Source organism: Watersipora subatra, chromosome 6, assembly GCF_963576615.1.
Source record: "Watersipora subatra chromosome 6, tzWatSuba1.1, whole genome shotgun sequence".
Taxonomy (NCBI): domain Eukaryota; kingdom Metazoa; phylum Bryozoa; class Gymnolaemata; order Cheilostomatida; family Watersiporidae; genus Watersipora; species Watersipora subatra.
In genome coordinates, this window is record NC_088713.1 from 29,016,882 (window position 1) to 29,040,320 (window position 23,439).

The 23,439-nt window shown below is 35.9% G+C and overlaps 1 protein-coding gene across 1 annotated transcript in view; it reads left to right on the forward strand.

Moving 5' to 3' along the window:
• Window positions 1-23,439, forward strand: part of LOC137398196 (uncharacterized) — a 43,732-nt gene that overhangs the window by 6,638 nt on the left and 13,655 nt on the right. Inside the window, exons 5-8 of the mRNA XM_068084302.1 lie at window positions 2,322-2,387; window positions 11,226-11,319; window positions 17,176-17,339; window positions 17,603-17,704. Coding sequence (XP_067940403.1) covers window positions 2,322-2,387; window positions 11,226-11,319; window positions 17,176-17,339; window positions 17,603-17,704 — 426 coding nt within the window. The remainder of the gene's footprint in view (window positions 1-2,321; window positions 2,388-11,225; window positions 11,320-17,175; window positions 17,340-17,602; window positions 17,705-23,439) is intronic.

The following is a 23,439-nucleotide window of genomic DNA, read 5'->3' on the forward strand; positions in this document are numbered from 1 at the left end:
CGAGGTAGTAGTTCTCCCTTGTGTTAAAATTAAAAATGATTGTTCGCGGATTTTAGTAATTTATGGAATTGACTGTGTGCGAACTCGCGAATTATCAATTCCATCGGATAGTTTCATCCTGTAGGGTGTATCTAGTTGATATATGTCCCTTTATGGAGGCATAAAAAATATCCAACGGCTTTGCGTACCTCGCAGGGTCATCACATAACGTCGTGAGAAGCTGATAGCTCTCATTATTAGTCATACTCAAATTTTCCATTGGCAATGTGCCAGGTTAATAGGCAGTGGCAGGCAACTCTCATTACTTCTCATTGTTTATAAGCTGATTTTTAATACCTGGCCAATGCCGGGAAGCACAGCTATATTATTATATATGTATTATACATGTATATATATTATTATATATATATATATTTCTAAATAAGTATGTCATCATTCCGGCTATAGCTATTAATATCTTGATATTAAAATTCCGCGTGCTGATGGATTTGAACTCACAACAAATTGACAAGTTTTTAATCCGGACACTCTACCACTGAGCTAGAACAGCGTTTTGACCAGAGTCATTTTCATATACGACATAAACTATGCGCATGTTAACTATTTCAGCAGCCCGTCCCCGCGTTATGATCATGTTCAGAAATATTTTGGGACCTACATGTAAGTTTATGCAACGCGATGCTTCTTCGTCTTTTTTCGTTAAAGCTGATAATTTAACTTGAAATTTAGCGAATTTCGTACTGATTACATACGTTACCAACATATATAGTACGTTGCGTCGACAGTTCTTCGTTTACATACTTGCTATTTATTTTCAATTTGCTATTTAACGTTCATTTTAATAGCGATATAGTATATTAGCAAGCGCAGATTCCTTTTCTCAACCGACAAATGTTGTGTTCGTTGCACACGCATTTCACAAAGGTTCCTATCAGTGCTCGCTTTGTGTATTAGCTTACACATCTTTCCTTCTAAACCTAACCTTTTAGTAATTCGTAATTAATTTCACATTTTACAACAAACATTTGTAAGATTACTGTAAGACTATCTGTTAGATTATCTGTAAGATTTACTGTAAGATTTACTGTAAGATTTATCGTGTAAAATTGAAAGTATCAGGTATTCCTCACTCCCTTATATTTACATACATTTACATACTTTGAAGAATATATACATGTATAGAGATATATTTACATTCTCTTATTACATTTATAAATTTATAACTTTTGAAGTTTATAATATAAGTTTTTAAAGTTGGTTGTATATATATATATATATATATATCTACTTATATATATATATATAAGTAGATATATATATATATATATATATATATATATATATATATCTACTTATATATATATATATATATATCCACGAAACCTCTTCATGGTGCTTACCACCAACAAATATCTAAGGTTGGCGATCTTCACCAGACATATATGTGGCTGAACAAAGGAAACCTAATGGCCAATACAGAGTCGCTAATCATGGCAGCCCAGGAGCAAGTGCTCCCAACAAGGCAACTCCAAACGAAAATCTATCACACTAGAGACGATCCTAGATGCAGACTGTGCAAAGATGCACCTGAGACCATCCAACACATCATCAGTGGATGCAGGCAGCTAGCAGGAAACGCATACACTGAGCGGCATAATCATGTCGCAGGTATTGTGTATAGAAGTCTATGTGATGAGTATGGCCTTAATAAACCACAACACTGGTGGGAAGCTCCTGGTAAGGTGAATGAAAATGATCGCGCTAAGATCCTCTGGGACTTCTACATCCAAACTGACAAGCATGTCCTAGCAAACCAACCAGATATTGTGGTGGTAGACAAGGAGAACAAGAGGGCTACTATAATAGATATAGCAGTACCCAATGACTACAATATAGCCAGCAAAGAAAAAGAAAAGGTAGAGAAATATCTCCCTCTTGGAGAAGAAATTGAAAAATGCTGGAATGTAAGAACAACTGTAATCCCAGTAGTCATTGGGGCACTGGGCGCAATAACACCGGCGCATAAAATGTGGCTTGCCCAAATACCAACAACAATCAACTCAGGAGAGTTGCAGAAAAGTGCGCTATTGGGAACAGCTAAGATCTTGAGGCGAGTGCTCAAACTCCCAGGTGTCTGGTAGGAGACCCGAGTTAGAGCAGAATTTACCATCCATACGGGGTACCCGGGGTGAGGAAACAATTTTTATCTACTTATATATATATATATATAGGTTTACGGCAAGTTCAAGCCTTTTGTATAAGCGTGCGCGTCTGGACTATATATAATATATAGACTATATACTGACATTTAATATTTGCAGCCTGATGGAGAAGAATACGCTTCATTTACCTTTGATGCTGTACCACCTGGAACATACCTTATACAGGTACGTTAGATGAAGATATTTGTTCTGTTCAAACTGTTGAAAACGTATGCGTACAAAATAACAAAATGAACATTTTTATAGTTTTTACTTACTTTTTGCTTCTTGTCATTATATGTTGGAAATATTATATAAGTTATATCATTTATATACATTATAAGTGTAAACACGCCTGTAAATAGGCTACTGAGTGGTAATTCAAGAATAAACAATAATAATAAACAATAATAATAAACAATAATAATGAACAATAATAATAAACAATAATAATAAACAATAATAATAAACAATAATAATAAACAATAATAATGAACAATAATAATAAACAATAATAATAAACAATAATAATAAACAATAATAATAAACAATAATAATAAACAATATTAATAAACAATAATGATAAACAATAATAATAAACAAGAATAATAAACAATAATAATGAACAATAAAAATAAACAATAATAATAACAATAATAATAAACAATAATAATAAACAATAATAATAAACAATAGTAATAAACAATATTAATAAACAATAATAATGAACTATAATAATGAACAATAATAATGAACAATAATAATGAACAATAATAATGAACAATAATAAAGAACAATAATAATGAACAATAAAAATGAACAATAAAAATAAACAATAAAAATGAACAATAATAATGAACAATAATAATGAACAATAATAAAGGACAATAATAATGAACAATAAAAATGAACAATAAAAATAAACAATAAAAATGAACAATAATAATGAACAATAATGAACAATAATAATAAACAATAATAATAAACAATATTAATAAAGAATAATAATGAACAATAATAATAAACAATAATAATAAACAATATTAATAAACAATAATAAACAATATTAATAGACAATAATAATAGACAATAATAAAAAACAATAATAATAAACAATATTAATAATCAATATTAATAAACAGTAATAATAAACAATAATAATAAACAATATTAATAATCAATATTAATAAACAATAATAATAAACAATAATAATAAACAATATAAATAAACAAAAATAATGAACAATAATAATAAACAATAATAATAAACAATACTAATGAACAATAATAATGAACAATAATAATGAACAATAATAATGAACAATAAAAATAAACAATAAAAATAAACAATAAAAATGAACAATAATAATGAACAATAATGAACAATAATAATGAACAATAACAATGAACAATAATAATGAACAATAATAATGAACAATAATAATGAACAATTTTAATAAACAATTTTAATAAACAATAATAATAAACAATAATAATAAACAATAATAATAAACAATAATAATAAACAATAATAATAAACAATAATAATAAACAATAATAATAAACAATAATAATAAACAATAATAATAAACAATAATAATAAACAATAATAATAAACAATAATAATAAACAATAATAATAAACAATAATAATAAACAATAATAATAAACAATAATAATAAGCAATAATAATAAGCAATAATAATAAGCAATAATAATAAGCAATAATGATAAACAATCATAATAAACAATCATAATAAACAATCATAATAAACAATCATAATAACCAATCATAATAAACAATCATAATAAACAATCATAATAAACAATCATAATAAACAATCATAATAAACAATCATTATAAACAATCATTATAAACAATCATAATAAACAATGATAATAAACTCTAACGTACCTGGTTTAAGTTCCTAGTTCTTGCGTCCTACCTCTCTAGTTCTCGCAGTTAAAATGCCGCAATCCCCCTCTCTTGTCGCGAACCGGACATCCGGTTCTCCGCATCACATCTCCCTTTCTCTCCCTTATCTGTATTTCTTTTCTTTAGCCCTGTCTATTATCCACTCTGTTGTTCTCTAAAACTATTACCTTTTCCTTAAGCCCTGACTATTGTTCCCATTAGTTCCTTCTACTTCACATACTCCCGAAGAGTAGGGACATCTTGCCGGATGTCTCTGTTTTTTATCTCGGGTTGTTCAGCAAATTGAACTCTCCGCTGCCTGACTGGTGACTTTCTCTCTCTTGTATCTCTATCTATCCTTCTGATTTCTTGTTGTCTCTTTTCCTCCCTGTTAACCATCTGCATCTTGCCCCCTGGACCTTTCTCTTTCAGTAGCTCTTTCAGCTATTTGCCTATCTTCTCTAGCTCTTACCACATCTCTTTCGTATTCTCTTTCCACTGCTGCCATTTCGCTTTCGAACCTTATTCTTATTTCACCTTTCTTTTGTTCTCTATCTTGTCTTGCTCTTTCTATCACCGCTCTTTCTCTTCTCCTCCATATGCTCTCTTCCTCCTGTTGGCTACCTTCTCTCTCTTGGTTTTCCCTCGCAGCTTCGACGTATCTTTCCTCTGAACTTCCATCTCAGTCCAACCTCTCCCTATTAATCTCTTCTCTCTTGTTTCCCCTTTCTGTTCCTGCTCTATTGTCTCTCTCTCTCTCTCTTTGGAGTCCGATACAGACATTCCCTCAAGTCCATCGCACCCCTTCTTCTGGTCGCTATGTATCTAGACATAGTCTCGGATAACACCCTCGCCCAGTGTTCGTTGGGGACTTCGTCTTTCAAGTGTTCTTTGTTGAAGAAAAACAGGCCATCCTGTCCTCTTCCAAAAAGGCAGGTGCACAAGTTAGGCGTGCCCTCCTTCTTGTTGGAGTTGAGGGTATAAATGAGCCTATTCAGGCGACCTATAACGCTGTACTGTGCAGCTGGCACCCTGGTAGAGGGGTAATAGGAGCAAAGGATCACTCCCGATCTATTTGATGCCCTTCTCAGGGTCTGCTCGTACCTGGAAACCTTGTCCCCATCCATGGCGTTATTTTTTTGGCCCATGATGTCGGGAACTCCGGAAATGATCATCTTTATCCCGGTGATTCCACACATGTATAGCAGCTCCTCCAGGGTGGCTCCTCCTAAAGCAATTTTTTTTCACCCGCACTGGCGTGATATACTGGTGGCGTGATATAGTGAGCTACGCTGTTCCCGACTATTGTGTAGTCCTCCATCTCTATTATTCCTTCGCTCTTTCTCTTTTTAAACCCTTTCTATTATCCGTGCTGTTAACCTCCTCACTTTCTATTGTCAAGCCTTTCTTTTACTTTGAGCCTTTTCTATTGAATCCAACTTTGGTTATAGTATTCTAAGTGTCTACAACAGAAGTTATTTGGAGTAAACATAATCATTATCACGTTTGTTTATTCTATCTTTAGTACTCTTTCATATTGGGTTACTATTACTATTAGCTCCTACCAATGTTTTCTTTCTACTCCCTTCCTTACTATTACTAACTACTTCCTTATCCTGAGACTATCATGTAGCGCAAAGCTTTTTCAAATAATAATCTCAGGTGTTTCCTATTCCTTCTTACTCTTCTTCCGTTCATAGCCACCCAGAAGCTATTTGGTTCTAAAGCCTCCTTAATAACTGTTGCCTCTCTCCCTTCATCTACGTGGTTTATTTTCACCCATACTCTATCCCCTTCTTTTAATACGGACAATCTCTTTTGCCTCTTTACCCTATCAAAATTGCTTTTCTGTCTCTCTGAGATGTCTATCTCTTTCTTTGAATTGTCCTAGATTGGGTACGACTAAGTGCTGTCCTGGTAACTCATTTCGAGTTCTTCTATTATACGTTAACTCATCTGGCCTATTTCCACTTTCCAGTGGGGTAGTTCTATAGGCTAGCAAGGCCAAGTTCTTGTCCTTCTCTTTCCTCCACAAACTTTTTATTATTTCTACCACTCTCTCCGCTAAGCCATTACTTTCAGGATATCTAGGGCTACTAGTTTCTCCTATTATATTGTACCTTTTCAAAATTTCCCTCCATTCGGGTGAGTTGTAACATGGTCCGTTATCGCTACGTACTTTTAATGGGGCTCCCAACCTTGCTATTATTCCTGCGAATTTCAACGCCAATTTTCTTCCTGTTCGATTATTCATCTGAACTACCTTTATCCGTTTCGATTAGTAGTCCATGAAAATAACGTAGCGCCTTCCTTCGAACTCTAACAAGTTTGATCCGATCTCTTAACAAGGTTTCTCTGGTAATGGAGTGTTACTCATCGGCTCATGTGATACCCTTCTATTTTTATACATGTCTCACAGCGTTCCACCATCTCTATTATCTCCTTTCTAATCCCTGGCCACCACACTGAATCTTGACACCTTCGGTACGTCTTGACCTGGCCCTGATGTCCGCTATGGAGTTTTTCCATTATTTCCTTTCTCATATTAATAGGTATGTAAACCCTGGCGTTCCACATAATCATTCCATTCACCAAGCCGAGCTCATCCTTCTTTTCCTTCAACTTTTTTGCCTTGCCGCATATTGCATATTCCCATCCTGTTTGTATTCCTTTCTTCACTGTCTGATACGTTTCATCTGTTTTCGTGTACCCTTTAATTTTCTCTATTAGAACATCCTCTATTGCTGCTACTATCCTACTAGCATGGTCTTCCACTCTTTGTAATTTTATTTTGTCTCTTTTTGATGCTGGTCTTGATAACAGGTCAGCCAGAAACATCTTATCTCCTGGTGTGTGGAAAATATTATATCTGTATCTCATCATCCTCATCTTAAATCTTTGGATCCTTAATGGCAAATCTGACAGATCTTTATTTCCCAACAGCGGAACCAGTGGCTTATGATCAGTCTCAACTTCGAAGTCTCTCCCCACCAAGTAGAAATCGAATTTGTCACACGCCCACGCTACGGCCAGTGCCTCCTTCTCTATTTGTCCATACTTTTGCTCTGCTTCACTCATTTTTCTTGAGGCATAGGCTACTGGTTGCCATCTCCCTTCCCTATTCATCTGCAGCAAATCTGCTCCCAATGTATGTTTACTGGCATCTGCTGTTATCCGTGTTTACTACTATTATCAAATAAAGTCAAGACTGGTGCTGTAGAGATGATCTCCTTAATCTTTTCGAAGCCCTTCTGCTGTTCCTCATTCCAACAGCATGCTGCATTGTTTTTGTCTAATAGTCTCAATGGTCTTTCCACTTCTGCTAACAAAGGGCTAAACCGTCCTAAATAGTTCACCATCGCCAAGAACCTTCTCAAACTCTTCCTGTCTATAGGTGCTGGCATCTCCTTGATTGCTTTTTCTTTCTCTGGATCTATCCGAATTCCTTCTTTGTTTAGGATATGACCTAAAAACTTGACTTCATCAACTCCAAACTGACATTTATCTCTATTAAGTGTCAACCCTGCTCTATTAAGCTTGTCTAGCCTATTAAGCTTGTCTAGCACTTCATAAAGCCTTATGTCGTGTTCTTCTTTGTTCTTTCCTACTACCAAAATGTCGTCCATCATACAAACAACTCCTTGTTGTTGTCCTAATATCTTACTCACTTGGCGTTGGAAAAATTCTGGAGCTGCCAAAATACCGAACAGCATTCGCTGAAACATATACCTACCAAATGGTGTAATGAATGTAGTAAGCTCTCGTGACTCTTCCGCTAATTCTGTCTGCCAAAATCCTGAATTAGCATCCATTTTGCTAAAAATGACGCTCTCCGTAAGCTCAGCTATTGTTTCTTCCAATGTAGGCAGTGGGAAATTTTCTCTGAGCACACTCTTGTTTAGTTGCGACAGATCAACACAAATTCGGACCTTTCCCTTACTCTTTGGCGCTACTACCATTCCTGAACACCAATTTGTTGGTTTCTCTATTTTTTTTATTACTCCTAATTTTTCCATCCTTGCTATTTCCTGTTTTGTAGTTTCCTTCAGACCTATAGGCAACCTCCATGGCACTTGGAGACGCACCGGTGTCGAATCTTCCCTTAAATTTATCCGGAACACGTCCGGTAGTGTTCCAAGCTCTTTGAACAAATTTGGCTATTTCTTTGCCATCTCGTCCTCTATCCTAGTCATTTTTTGAATTGTCTTAACTTGTCCTAACTTTATTATTTCCGGTTTCCCTAACAGATTACTATTGTTTCCCTTGATAACACCGATCCTCGCTATTATTCTTTGTCCTCTTTGAGATAAACTCAATTTTTGACTCGCCTGCTGTCTCTAACCTCTTGCCATCTGCCCCTTTCAGTACTCATTTAGTTGGTTCAATCTTGCAGTTTATCCTCCTTGCTGTTGCTTCACTCATAACTGTTACATCAGCTCCTGTGTCTATCTCGAAATCTATGTATTTGTTTTTAGTTTTCAAGCTGATTAGGAAGTCATTGGCTGCTTAAATCCTTTTAATTTCTCTTTTAGTCATAATGAATTTTCTGAATATTCCGATGCATCATTTTCAACCATGCTTATTTTTTTATCTGTTAGCCGGTTAGGACAGCTTCTCGCCATGTGTCCTGTTCCCGAGCAAGCATAGCAAGTGATAGGTGACCTTTCATCATTTTTTCTTAGAGTGCCTGCCTCCCTGGTTAAGTTTCGTCCTCTGTATCCTCTATTATACCCAGTTCCTCTATTTCTGAAGCAATCTTTTGAGATGTGTCTGAATCTATCGCATGTGTAGCATTGTACTCCTGATCTCCCTGTACCGATATTACCTTTGTTTCTTGCTCCTCCATCAGCTCTACCTCCTATCCTTTGTATTAACTCATCGTCTTCTTCTTCTCCTATTACTTGATCTATCGTTTCTTTTTCCCTTGTTGTTATTATCCCCGCTGCTATTGTGGCCGACTCGTACTGACTGCACCTAGCTCTTGCCTTCTCTAGGGTGATATTCTTCGTAAGTAACAACTCTTTTCTCATTTTATCATCATTCATACCCATTATCAAAACCTGCAGTATTAGATCTTTCTCTAACTCCAGCCTGCATTGTTTTGCTGCCCTTTCTATTCTTTCTACAGACCTGCGTAAATCTTCACAATTATCCTGTTTCATAGTAAATAATCTGTGTCTCGTTGCTACTATATGTTCCTTCTCAGAAAAATAATCGTCAATTTTTTCTTTAATGTCGTCGTATTGCATGGCGTCGACCTCTATCTCCCATGTTTCAAAAATATCATACCCCTTCTCTCCCCTGCAGTCCAACAGAAATGCTGCCTTTTTTGTTCTAAATCATATTCTTCTGATTCTACTTTTCTTGTCACTCTGGTGTGTTCCTTTCTTTTTAATCCTGCTGACACAATCGCTATCTCAAATCTCTTAATAAATCTCCTCCATCCTTCCAATTCGGCTCCTGTTTCTAGTCTCAGTTCGGGTGTCTTAACCCCCTTCCCAAAAATACTATTATTGTGTCTGTCGCTCATTTTCCAGGTTATTATCCTCAATCCTTCACTATTGTATAACTTATAATTTTTTATTTCTTTCTTCAACTATTATCCTTGCAAATACTCTCTTTAATCATCAATTATTCGCTATTGCCTAATAATTTGATTATTATCGCTACTATTATCGTTGACTTACTGATTTACCTTGTAGTCGCCAGTCTTGACACCATCTAATGTACCTGGTTTAAGTTCCTAGTTCTTGCGTCCTACCTCTCTAGTTCTCGCAGTTAAGATGCTGCAATCCCCCTATCTTGTCGCGAACCGGACATCCGGTTCTCCGCATCACAATACAATAATAATAAACAATAATAATAAACAATAATAATAAACAATAATAATGAACAATATAAATGAACAATATTAATGAACAATAATAAACAATATTAATAGACAATAATAATAGACAATAATAATAAACAATAATAATAAACAATATTAATAATCAATATTAATAAACAATATTAATAAACAATAATAATAAACAATAATAATGAACAATAAAAAATGAACAATAAAAATAAACAATAATAATAAACAATAATAATGAACAATAAAAATAAACAATAATAATAAACAATATTAATAAACAATAATAATAAACAATAATAATGAACAATAAAAATGAACAATAAAAATAAACAATAATAATGAACAATAAAAATGAACAATAAAAATAAACAATAATAATAAACAATAATAATGAACAATAATAATAAACAATATTAATAATCAATATTAATAAACAATAATGATAAACAATAATAATAAACAATATTAATAAACAATAATAAACAATAATATTGAACAATAATAATAAACAACAATAATGAACAATAATAATAAACAATAATAATGAACAATAATAATAAACATTATTAATGAACAATAAAAATAAACAATATTAATAGACAATAAAAATAAACAATAATAGTAAACAATAATAATGAACAATAAAAATAAACAATAATAATAAACAACTAATATGTTGTACTATAAACCACCAACCATATACCATTAGATTCAGAGTTTGCCAACAACTATAAATGGCAATTACTTTTTTCAATGCGCATGCAACTGACCTTTTACTGACCTTGATAGAGATCAAAAGATAATCTAGCTACTTGCTTATTGTATTCTCAACTAGATGTAATTAATTTTATGATGCTATTACAACTCTATTTGAACAACTCTTTGATAATTGGTGTCCCTGGGAAGGGTCATCAGAGTGTGTAAAGTGATTTATGGGAGGATGCTAAGATGAACAAAGGAGTGAGTTCTTGGGTGGTCTCATAACCTCTGACAGCTCTGTGCGTGAAGCTTAAACTGACCTGCTCTCAGAGTACTCCTGTAAAGCAGGTATATGAGTAGAGTAAAGACAGCTCGGTTTGTCAGGTGCAGCCAATGAAAGGCTTCCATGAACCATCTTTCGGTGCCAACGACTACTTCTATCTACCGCACGGCGAATTCAGTAATTTAGTAAACTCTTCAGGTAAGCAGCAAGCTATTTGCCAAATTTTGGGACTTCCTATCCAAAACATTTCTTCCCTTTTCATTCTCAGGTGAGGCAGTTTAGATGTTGTGGAACGAACAAAGATTGTGTGTCTGCACCAATCGCATCTAAATATGGCAACCTTTCAAATTTCGTTGTCAAAGGTAAGCTATCTCTTACCTTTACACATGCCCTTCTCAGTCACCTTTGCTCACGCTAGTATTTTACCCACAACAACTGTCCTTGGTTTGACATCCTTGTTTTTACGCCTTTCCAAAAAGGTTTTAGTGGAGCAGCCAGAATAAGATTTTGAAGGGTTGTTGATGCTCAACGGGTCAATTTTGTAATTATCTAAAAACATCATACACCTTAATCAAAATTTTATGTGGTAGCGCGAAACAACAGAAAAAACTGCATTATTCACTGTATTTCCATGCTTCAAATATGCTTACTATATGTAATTGTATGTGTATATCTACTTATCCTTTGTTGGTCGTATATGTAATTGTACATGTATATCTACTTATCCTTTGTTAGTCCTATATGTAATTGTACATGTATATTTACTTATCCTTTACTGGTCCTATATGTAATTGTATATGTATATCTACTAATCCTTTGTTGGTCCTATATGTAATTGTATATGTATATTTACTTATCCTTTGTTGGTCCTATATGTAATTGTATATGTATATTTACTTATCCTTTACTGGTCCTATATGTAATTGTATATGTATATCTACTTATCCTTTACTGGTCCTATATGTAATTGTACATGTACATTTAATTATCCTTTACTGGTCCTATATGTAATTGTACATGTATATCTACTTATCATTAATTGGTCCTATATGTAATTGTACAAATATGTTTACTTATCTTTTGTTGGTCTTATATGTAATGGTATATGTATATCTACTCATCCTTTGTAGGTTCTATATGTAATTTTACATGTATATCTATGTATCATGTACTGGCCCAATATGTAAATGTATATGCATATCTACTTATTCTTTACTAGTCCTATATGTAATTGTACATGTATATCTGCTTATCATTTACTGGACCTATATGTACTGTAGTTGTATGTGTTTATCTACTTATCCTTTGTTGGTCCTGTATGTAGTTATATGTGTATATCTACTTATCCTTTACTGGTCCTACATGTAATTGTACATGTATATCTACTTATCCTTTACTGGTCCTATATGTAATTGTACATGTATATCTGCTTATACTTTACTAGTCCTATATGTAATTGTACATGTATATCTGCTTATCCTTTACTGGTCCTCTATGTAACTGTATATGTATATCTACTTATCCTTTTCTGGTCCTATATGTAATTGTATATGTATATCTACTTATCCTTTACTGGTCCTATATGTAATTGTACATGTATGTCTACTTATCCTTTTTGGTCCTATATGTAATTGTACATGTATATCTACTTATCATTTACTGGACCTATATGTACTGTAGTTGTATGTGTATATCTACTTATTCTTTGTTGGTCCTGTAGGTAATTGTATAGGTATATCTACGTAGACTTATCCTTTGCTGGTCCTATATGTAGTTATATGTGTATATCTACTTATCCTTTACTGGTCCTACATGTAATTGTACATGTATATCTACTTATCCTTTACTGGTCCTATTTGTAATTGTATATGTATATCTACTTATCTTTTGTTGGTCTAATATGTAATTGTATATGTATATCTACTTATCCTTTTGGGTCCTATATGTAGTTGTACATGTATATCTACTTATCTTTTACTGGTCCTTTATGTAATTTTATATATATATATAAATTTTGTTTCCTCACCCTGGATACCCCGTATGGGTGGTAAATTCTGCTCTAACTCGGGTCTCCTACCAGAGACCTGGGAGTTTGAGCACTCGCCTCAAGATTTTAGCTGTTCCCAATAGCGCACTTTTCTGCAACTCACCTGAGCTGATTGTTGTTGGTATTTGGGCAAGCCAAATTTCATGCGCCGGTGTTATCGCGCCCAGTGCCCCAATGACTACTGGGATCACAGTTGTTCTTACATTCCAGCATTTTTCGATTTCTTCTCCAATAGGGAGATATTTCTCTACCTTTTCTTTTTCTTTGCTGGCTATATTGTAGTCATTGGGTACTGCTATATCTATTATATTAGCCCTCTTGTTCTCCTTGTCTACCACCACTATATCTGGTTGGTTTGCTAGGACATGCTTGACAGTTGGGATGTAGAAGTCCCAGAGGATCTTAGCGCGGTCATTTTCATTCACCTTACCAGGAGCATCCCACCAGTGTTGTGGTTTATTAAGGCCATACTCATCACATAGACTTCTATACACAATACCTGCGACATGATTATGCCGCTCAGTGTATGCGTTTCCTGCTAGCTGCTTGCATCCACTGATGATGTGTTGGATGGTCTCAGGTGCATCTTTGCACAGTCTGCATCTAGAATCGTCTCTAGTGTGATAGATTTTTGTTTGGTGTTGCCTTGTTGGGAGCACTTGCTCCTGGGCTGCTATGATTAGCGACTCTGTATTGGCCGTTAGGTTTCCTTTGTTCAGCCACATATATGTCTGGTGAAGATCGCCAACCTTAGATATTTGTCGGTGGTAAGCACCATGAAGAGGTTTCGTGTGTCAGTCAATTTCCTCATCATCAGGGCGTAGGTCCGTTGTAAGAGCAGCCGATTGAAATTCAGCTAGCGACCTATCTGAGATGGCCATGGAGGCTGCATATGCTTTGATGCTTTGCTCCTCCTCTTTCACTGTCTGCTGCACACTTTTGAGTCCCCTACCACCATCTTTCCCATCGAGATACAATCTAGTAGTATCAGATTTTGGGTGGAGTGCTCCAAGCATGGTCAGCAGTTTATGAGTTGCTATATCCGTCTCTTTGATGGCTTCCTCTGTCCACTTTATTATGCCTGCTGGATATCTTACTACTGGCAGTGCGTAGGTATTTATTGCCATGACTTGGTTCTTGGCATTGAGCTGGCTTCGTAAGACCTGCCGAAGGCGTTTCTTGTATTCGGTAATGGCTTTGTGACATACCTCGGCTTCGTGGTTGATGTTGCTTTGCATAATCCCCAAGTACTTGTACCCTTCTTCTAAATCTTTGATGGTACCATTTGGCATTCTTAGGCCATCTGTGAGCATAGAATGGCCTTTCTTAAGAATTAGCCTTCCACATTTCTCAATACCGAAGGTCATTCCGATGTCCTTGCTGTATACCTGAGTGAGGTGTATTAGCGAATCAATGTCCCTTTCTTTGTTAGCGTACAGCTTGATGTCATCCATGTAGAAGAGGTGGTTTATCTTGGTGCCACTCTTAAACTGGTACCCATATTGAGTCTCCTCCAACATATTGCTTAGAGGGTTTAGGCATATGCAGAAGAGCAGCGGTGATAAGGAGTCACCTTGATAGATGCCTCGCTTGATTTTTACACTCACCAGCTTTTTGCCATTAGCCTCCAGTTCCGTCTTCCATTTGGTCATTGACATCTTGATGAATGCCACAAGAGCAGGGTGAACATTGTACATACTGAGGCACTCAAGTATCCAACTATGGGGAATTGAGTCATAGGCCTTTTTGTAGTCAATCCAAGCCATGGCAAGATTGCTTTGCCTACTCCTGCTGTCTTGACAGACCGTCCGATCCACCAGTAACTGATGTTTGGCTCCTCGGGTGTTGCGTCCAATTCCTTTCTGAGCACTGGTCATATAGTGACTCATGTGCTCTTCCAGTTTGTCTGCAACTATTCCTGAGAGCAGTTTCCAGGTGGTGGGCAAGCATGTTATTGGTCGATAGTTCTTGGGAATCGGCCCCTGCTTTGGATCTTTTATCAGAAGTACAGTTCGTCCTTTGGTCAGCCATTCTGGATGGTCACCTTGTTCTATCAGGCATTCCATCTGTTTAGCCATTCTAGTGTGAAGTGATGTCAATTTCTTTAACCAGAAGGCTTGAATCATGTCATGGCCAGGTGCTGCCCAGTTTTTCATCAAGTGCACTCTGCACTTGATGTCCTCTTCGCTGATGGTGAGTCCTTGCTGAGCCACAGTGTTTTGACGGCTGTCGTTAAGCCTCTTCAGCCAATTTGCAGTGGTGTTATGAGTAGTTCCTTTCTCCCAGATGTCCTTCCAGAACTTTGAAGTGCTAGATCGGGGAGGCTCAGACATTGGCCTCTGCAGTTCACCTTTGAACTGGGAATACACTCTAGATGGATTATTGATGAACAGTTCGTTCATTCTCTTGTTATCCCGTTTTTTGGTGTACCGCTTCAGTCGTGCCGAGAGTGCTGCTAGCTGCTGTTTGGCAGACTCTAGAGCTTCTATTGTGGCTTCTCTTTTTGAACGCTCTAAACTGGTTAGATCTCTCACTGAGCCTACTAACTTTCTTGTGCAAGTCTTTGATCTTATTTTGTAGCCTCAGCTGCCAGGATGTAATGGCTTGAAGCCTTGTTGGCAGTGGCTTAATACCCATCTCCTCCAAGATGACAGTTGCTGTACTGTAGAATAGGGCATTAGTCTCACTGATTGATCCAGTTGGGATCGACTCCAGTGCCAAGTTAATGTCTTTTAACAGCTTCTTAGGTATGGCCTTGCTAACTATTCGTAGTGGTACCCTGCTTCCATAATCATTAACAGCTGGTATCTTGTTGATGATGTTTTCCGCAAGCTCTTTCACCCTTGGGTCAAGGTCCAAGTGTATGTTTTCTTCAACCCGTGAGTCAACACATGATCGAGGATGTGTCACAGTGTGTGTTGATATTCACTCCTCGTTGGTCAAGGTTACCTGGGTGAACTGTTCCCTAATTTCATCTACCTCAAGTTCCGATATGAGGTGCCGCTTGATTATGTTACTCCTCTAAGCTACAAGTTGCTTAGCGGTTAGTGGCAATTCAGGGTGCATGTTTATCCACAGTTGATGCATCCTTCCCATGTAGCCCCACTTTTGAGGTTCACTCATAAAGTAGCACTGCATGAGGTCCGTGTTATCAGTCCGAGTCCATTTCATCCGTTTTGAACCAGTAGCCAATTTTTCGCTGCCTTGTCCTGGTTCAGCTACAGGCAGCGCGGACCTTGTTTGACCGGGCGACGTCGGAGCCGGCATGGCTTTGGTTATTGCACTCATCATAGAGGTTGTAGACATTATACAAGCAAGGGTCTTGTCTAAGGACCACCAGAAAAGTGCAGTTGTTGGGGTTTGAACCGAGGACCTAATGATCACGGTCCCGATACCACCGATACACCAACTGCGCTATCTGTCCTGTATATATATATATATATATATATATATATCATTTACTGGTCCTATGTGTAATTGTACATGTATATATACTTATCCTTTACTAGTCTCATATATAATTGTACATGTATATCTACTTATCCTTTACTGGTCCTATATGTAGTTGTATGTGTATATCTACTTATCCTTTGTTGGTCCTATATTTAATTGTACATGTATATCTATTTATCCTCTGTTGATCCTATAAGTAATTGTACATGTATATCTACTCATCCTTTGTTGGTCATATTTGTAATTGTACATGTATATCTACGTATCATGTATTGGTCCTATATGTAATTGTATATGTACATCTACTTATTCTTTACTAGTCCTATATGTAGTTGTACATGTATATCTACTTACCCTTTGCTGGTCCTGTATGTAATTGTACATGTATATCTACTTTTCCTTTGTTGGTCCTATATGTATTTGTTCGTGTATATCTACTTATCGTTTGTTGGTCCTATATGTAATTGTATATGTTTGTATACTTCTAAAATGAATTAGCCAAAGTGATCATAATATTGGTGAAAAACAAGTCTTTTTAATATGAGGTCACAAAGGTTTAGTTTTTTGTTAGTTGTTTGAAAGACTCAACATCCTCAGAATTAATCGCTCGCTCTGTGAGTTTGTATTTTTATTGTAAAGCCAATACTCTCAATACTCTCAAATGTCTCATCAAATCGCTGTTACGCTCCACTCAGGAAACAAAATGATTCCATTGCAGGTGCTGATTACAAACCTGAGGAACGACCCAACCTATCTATCTCCTCAACAAATGACGCACTCGTGAAATTTCAAGTAGCTCCCAAACTTCATTATATACTTTTCTACATTCTCCAATTCCAGAAGAATACCTCTGGTTCTGAAACAGTTAATATTGTTACAAAGGTCTGGATCGTACCTTTCTTTGTCTGTCCGTCGATGAAGATGGGTAGTTGCCGTAACAGTTGGTGATTTTGTTATGGCTTAGACTAGGGAGTTAAGCTTGCTCATTGTTATTCTCGCTAAATTTTATATCACATTCGGATAATCAAGGTTTTTAATTGCCATACAGGCTTTTCTAAAACTAGTATACTAAAACTGTGTCAAATAAAAAATATTTAGGATTTGTCTACTTTTGGATGAAACAAACAGTTGGTGTCTATTTTTAGGTCTACCCAGAGGCGCGAGACGACTGGTACTGGACAAACTTCACTCTAAATGGAAAGAGTTTGTTGGAGGTTTTCAAACCTGATGATGTAATCGTTGTAGAGGTGAAAGGCTATAGTAGTTGCTAGCTGTAATACGTGTTTTCAAATTTCTATTAAAATAATCATAAATGCATCGTAAAGCCTCTAATTGAATGTCAATTGCGCTCTATTTTTGAACTCTTCTCTCTCATAGGGGCGTTCAAATAGAGGTGGCATTCAAATAGAGGTGGCATTCAAATAGAGGTGGCATTCAAATAGAGGTGGCATTCAAATAGAGGTGGCATTCGAATAGCGGCTGGCGTTCAATTAGAGCTTTTGAAGCGTGTAGGACTGTCTCGCACATGTAAACCTATTAAATGTACTGCTAAACTTCTACCTTTACATACACATTTTTGACATGCAACTTTAAATTTTAATGCAGGTTTTTTTCAACACATGAAGCAATCTTTGATAACATGTCTGAAGTTTTTTATTATTTGAATGCTACACATATAACTAGCATGTTATGTTTGTATATATATTCTATGTTTATATACATAATAGACACTCCTATAACAACAAACAATTACTGTAAATCCTTGTGCATAAGCCGCACTCGTGAACCTAAAATATTGTTCAAATGTTTGCGGTACAGATTTTACACGGCGTCTAAAGATTTGTACCTGTAAACTTCTCTTTATGTTTGGGGTTAGAGTACTGACATGTGAGAAACTTAATGTTACATATAATGAAAAATTATAAATATACTATATAAAAGAATTACATAAAATATTAATAAATTTAAATAAAATTGTTTTATTATGTGGTTATTAATACAATTTTAACTAATCGTTAAAACGTACAATGATTAAAAATTATTTATTCAGCAATAAAACGCTAGGAATTACAAAATACTTGTACGGGCGTAATGAGGTCATTAGTTGAGGTCAATGTCATGTGACATCGCCTGCTTTGGGTTTCGTTCATTGGATTGGTTTTTGATTATGTCAAAAACTGCTGAAAAATGTCGCTTGGTAGTTTTGAAAGCGATATTCACAAATTTCAGTTAAAACCGCGGCGTCATTTTCTGTCGTACTCCATGACATGATTTACAAAATGTGCTTGCAGATTTGGTACTTGTTTACTGCAGTTTACTGAATGCGTAACACTTTCTTTGGACTGATGAGAACTCTCATTGGTTGATTGTCAGCCAACATGTGACAACAGACACAGGCAGTAGACTTGACAAATGACTCGCATGGCTAGGTTGAATTAAATGTGTTAAGAGAATGCAAAAAAGGCAGGCTCAGCTCGTAAACACTCTATCCTAGTAACTCCAACAAATTCAATGTCCAAAATTATGTAAAACGAAAATATATGTTTACTATTCTAAAACCGCTGTCTGTCTGTTCATCTGTCCATCCGTTTTTCCAGAGTCGAGGTTAGAGCTTAAATTAAAATAGCGGTTTCATCAAGACTCAAATTCGGGATATTCAGCTTGGTAGACCAGAAAAAGAGAAACCGATATTATTAAGGCTAACTATGGGACCCTTGTTATACAAATCTCTCTTGAGTCACGGCAAGTCTATTTCCTGCTTCCGCGGTGTCTTACTGGTGTAACTTCTGGTGGTGTAACACCGCCAGTCACCCGATACCAGATACACCTCTCGTCACCTGATACGGGATACGCCTCTAGTCACCTGATACCAGATACATCTTTAGTCACTTGATACTAGATACACCTCCAGTCACCTGATGCCAGATACACCACCAGTCACCTGATACCAGATATGCCTCTAGTCACCTGATACCAAATACACCTTTAGTCACCTGATACTAGATACACCTCCAGTCACCTGATGCCAGATACACCACCAGTCACCTGATACCAGATACGCCTCTAGTCACCTGATACCAGATACACCTCTAGTCACCTGATACCAGATATGCCTCCAGTCACCTGATACCAGACATGCCTCCAGTCACCTGATGCCAGACACACCACTACTCACCTGATGCCAGACACACTACCAGTCACCTGATGCCAGAAACACCACCAGTCACCTGATGCCAGATACGCCACTACACACCTGCTGCCAGATACACTACCAGTCACCTGATGCCAGATACACCACCAGTCACCTGATGCCAGATACACCACCAGTCACCTGATGCCAGATACACCTCCAGTCACCTGATGCCAGATACGCCACAAGTCACCTGAGAAATGTGAAAGTACGAAAGAGACCTGTCATGACTCCAGAGAAAAATGTCAACCTGGAAAAAGAAGTAACTTCAACCTATCCCGACACTAGTTATTTGTACCAATTCATACTTTTTGGTGCGTAAATGAATGTCGATCCATTGTAAGCCGAGTTTCGATAATCGCAAATGCTATCAAATACTATACTATAAATCTGAAAGTTCATAAGTTATGTAATAGTAATCCATCAAATGCTACAAATATATATTCAAGAACAAGTGACATAAACAAACCGTATTTATAATACATTCAGAAACAAAAACTTTTGCATCCCCTACTCGGCCAGTTGCATTCGAATTGCTGCTTTCGCTTGAAATCATTTCATAGTTTTCTGGCTGTTCAATACTTTCCACAATGTCTGCTGACCTCAACTTTTCTTCTTCTGCACTGCTTAACTTGTCAATTTTAGTGTCCAAACAGCTTAATTATCACAGCAAAACTTTTACGTGTCGCTATTTAAACTACATTTTACCTAAAAAATGATAAACTTTTAGACGCATGCATAACCTACAGTCTTTTCAAATGACAAGCACAATTTCTCTACTCTGAATCTTTAGCTATGTTCATTGTTTGCTTCGAAACATCTTGGAATTTTAATAAACGGGTTTCTGTGATTTCAAATTAATTAAGCTACAAAAGAGAACTCTAAACTCTATGATTTGAATATACCGTACTTTTCGGACTGTAAACTGCACCCCTATATAAGCCGCATCTGCTTTATTTTTCAAAAAATGATAATAAAACAATACATAGGCCGCACCTTTGTATAGGCTGCAGAACTCAGGACGGTGCTTTTTAACGCGGCAGCAACTTTGCGTTTTAAAACGATGCTTTTAACCTAGTTTCTAACGGAACAGTACCATTAGGCATTGTTTCGTATTTTCTTTCACCGATAGAGGCGCACTAACCAGAGATTCTGGTTAATGCGCCCTAGCGGTGAAAGAAAAAGCCACAGAATAGCCGCACCCTTATATAAGCCGCTTGGCTCAAATCGTCCAAAAAAGTAGCGGCTAATGGTCCGAAAAATACGGTAGCCTAAAAATTCCATCATAATTGTCATAAATATAATAAACCCTACTATATCTATGGTAATTGGTTTACGGGTTTTTCACATACGTCTGAGTAACACGACTGCATTAAAGATGTAGTTGCGTCAAATTTGAGTTGATTTTAAAAGAAAGTATTATTCTATGTCTATCAGTTGATTTGTTGTTTGTTGTGTTAGGCGATCTCATTGTCAAGATATTTGAAGATTAAAATCGAAAAGACTCAATCGCGGTAAAAACGCTCCGGGCAAAAACCATGCCCGGACTTGCCCAAAGTGATGTAATGCGTGATACAACCTGTCACTAACTCTCGTAATCACATCGGCTATTGCGATAAAAGTCTAGTCCTACGCGGCTATATTGGCATAAATTTTATCTTATATTTGCTCGTGTTTGCTAGAATAAAATTTTAAATCCAGCTACAGATACATTATTACCAATGTCTCAAACGCCTCAAACAAAGCAAATTAAAAGCTTGTCATATTAGCTTTTTCTAAATGCTGTGTAAACATCTTAGTACCGACTACCAATTCTACCGGTCTACGGTAATTCTGCCAAGCAAACTATGTAGAAAAAGGTCCACATCCCTAAAAGTCATGTACATTGTATAGTTGACTGTTAATGTTATCGAGTCATTATTGGTATCAATTTGTAGAAAAAAATTCACTGGTCACATTTGATTTGTTGATTCAAGTACTAAACCAATGGTCGAGCTATGCAAAAACGCCGGTCCAGGCAGCTCCGATTGCACTTCATAAATCCATCTATTAGACAAAATTTCAGCACAGGTGTCAACGGGGCTATGATGCATTCAATGTTCTGGAAATCATGTTTTGCATTATCTTCAACAATATTATTTTATTATATAATTTTTACAGGCAAAAAATTTTCGTCTCAGCAAAGCTTTTATTAAAAATATCCATCAAGTCGTGGCCACTCACATAGTTTCAGCTAATATAATAAGACAAACTCATCTACTGCAGCAAACTCAAACAAAACATCATGGTTTATGCAGCACACATTCAAGTCTCTCTCCCCATTTATGACAGTTTTCACACTGACAAAGCTGCTTCGGCTGGTGGGACCACATAAACATCCTGTAATCAATAAAACAAATTCAATAAATATATGTCATTCATAGATACGTCATTGTAACACGTATCTACTGATCAATCGATTTTCTTCACTTTCAACAAGTGAGAAGTGAACATCTAAAGTCAAATCATGAATCTAATTTACTAGATGAAACTGCCAAAGAAAATTAGACAAAAATATAGCTAGGTGAAACGATAAAAGATAATAACTATGATTGGTGATAGCATTAGGTTATAATATGATTTATTAGTACATGTATTAATAAGTACTAAAGTTATTACCTTTGGTATATTCATCAATCTAAGCCATTGTATTGCTAGATGCTATGGATTAAAAAGGAGCCATCAAGAACTCACTGTACATACATCTCTTACATGCGCGGGAAATTACATTATAACCTCAAACAATGAAATATAATCTGAATGTAAACTCAACAGTATATCTATAGGAGACTCAAAGTAAAAGATAAATTTACCTCCATTCTCCTATCTTCCTCCGTAGCACATTAACCACCTGATGCCCAGAAAACTCGAAGTCACCTTCGCAGTAACTTTACAATAATTTTTAGAATTTTGTTATTCGTCAATAAAACGTGTCGATCGAGTAATTCATTAAAGTAACGGTGTTAATTAATTTAGTAAATATCGATGTCCATGCGATTTAATAATAGAGTAAAATCCCTAAATTTGAGATCACAGACAACGCGTTTTTTTGAGTGATAATATTTATTACGACCTATATAAAAATTTCGTGCCAATGATTGGCTAATGAAGCGACCTTATATTTATCGCTCGTGAACTCTTTTCAGATGTATCACTCACGTCACGAATGAAGCACCCGCTCGAATGTGAGCTTTTTAAAAGATGGCCTCATTCAAACGCATATATTTCTGGACAGGATTAGTCTCTAAAGACAAAAATGACATCAAATTGCAGCTGATGTTTTAGCCTTTTATTGGTCTTAATTTCATTAAATCGACTTTTTTGACGCAACCACATCTTTAATTAGGAAGCTACTATTAGCTTGTTACAGATGTTAATTGATTCTGTAGGGTTGCTTTTAAATTTATAACAAAAAATCGTAAAGCTTTGGAGTTAGAAAATGGACTTCGATATTAACAGCAACAACGAAGGGAATAATTGTTATTGTTGTAACTAACTCATTATTAGTACGATTTTGTTGATAATTTAACTTTTTTACTGATCATTTTCTATGGGTTCGTAATGATCGAAGAATTTGGAAATGGCATGCAAATAAAGATGGCGTTCAAATATAGGTTTTATGGTGTATATCTGTATATATATTTCTCAAAGTTTGTCGTCTGTGACGCGTCCTTCGGTACATCCAGCTATAGCTGTTAAAATTTTGGAATTAGAATTTCACATTCTGCTGAACTTCAATTCACGAAGATTGCC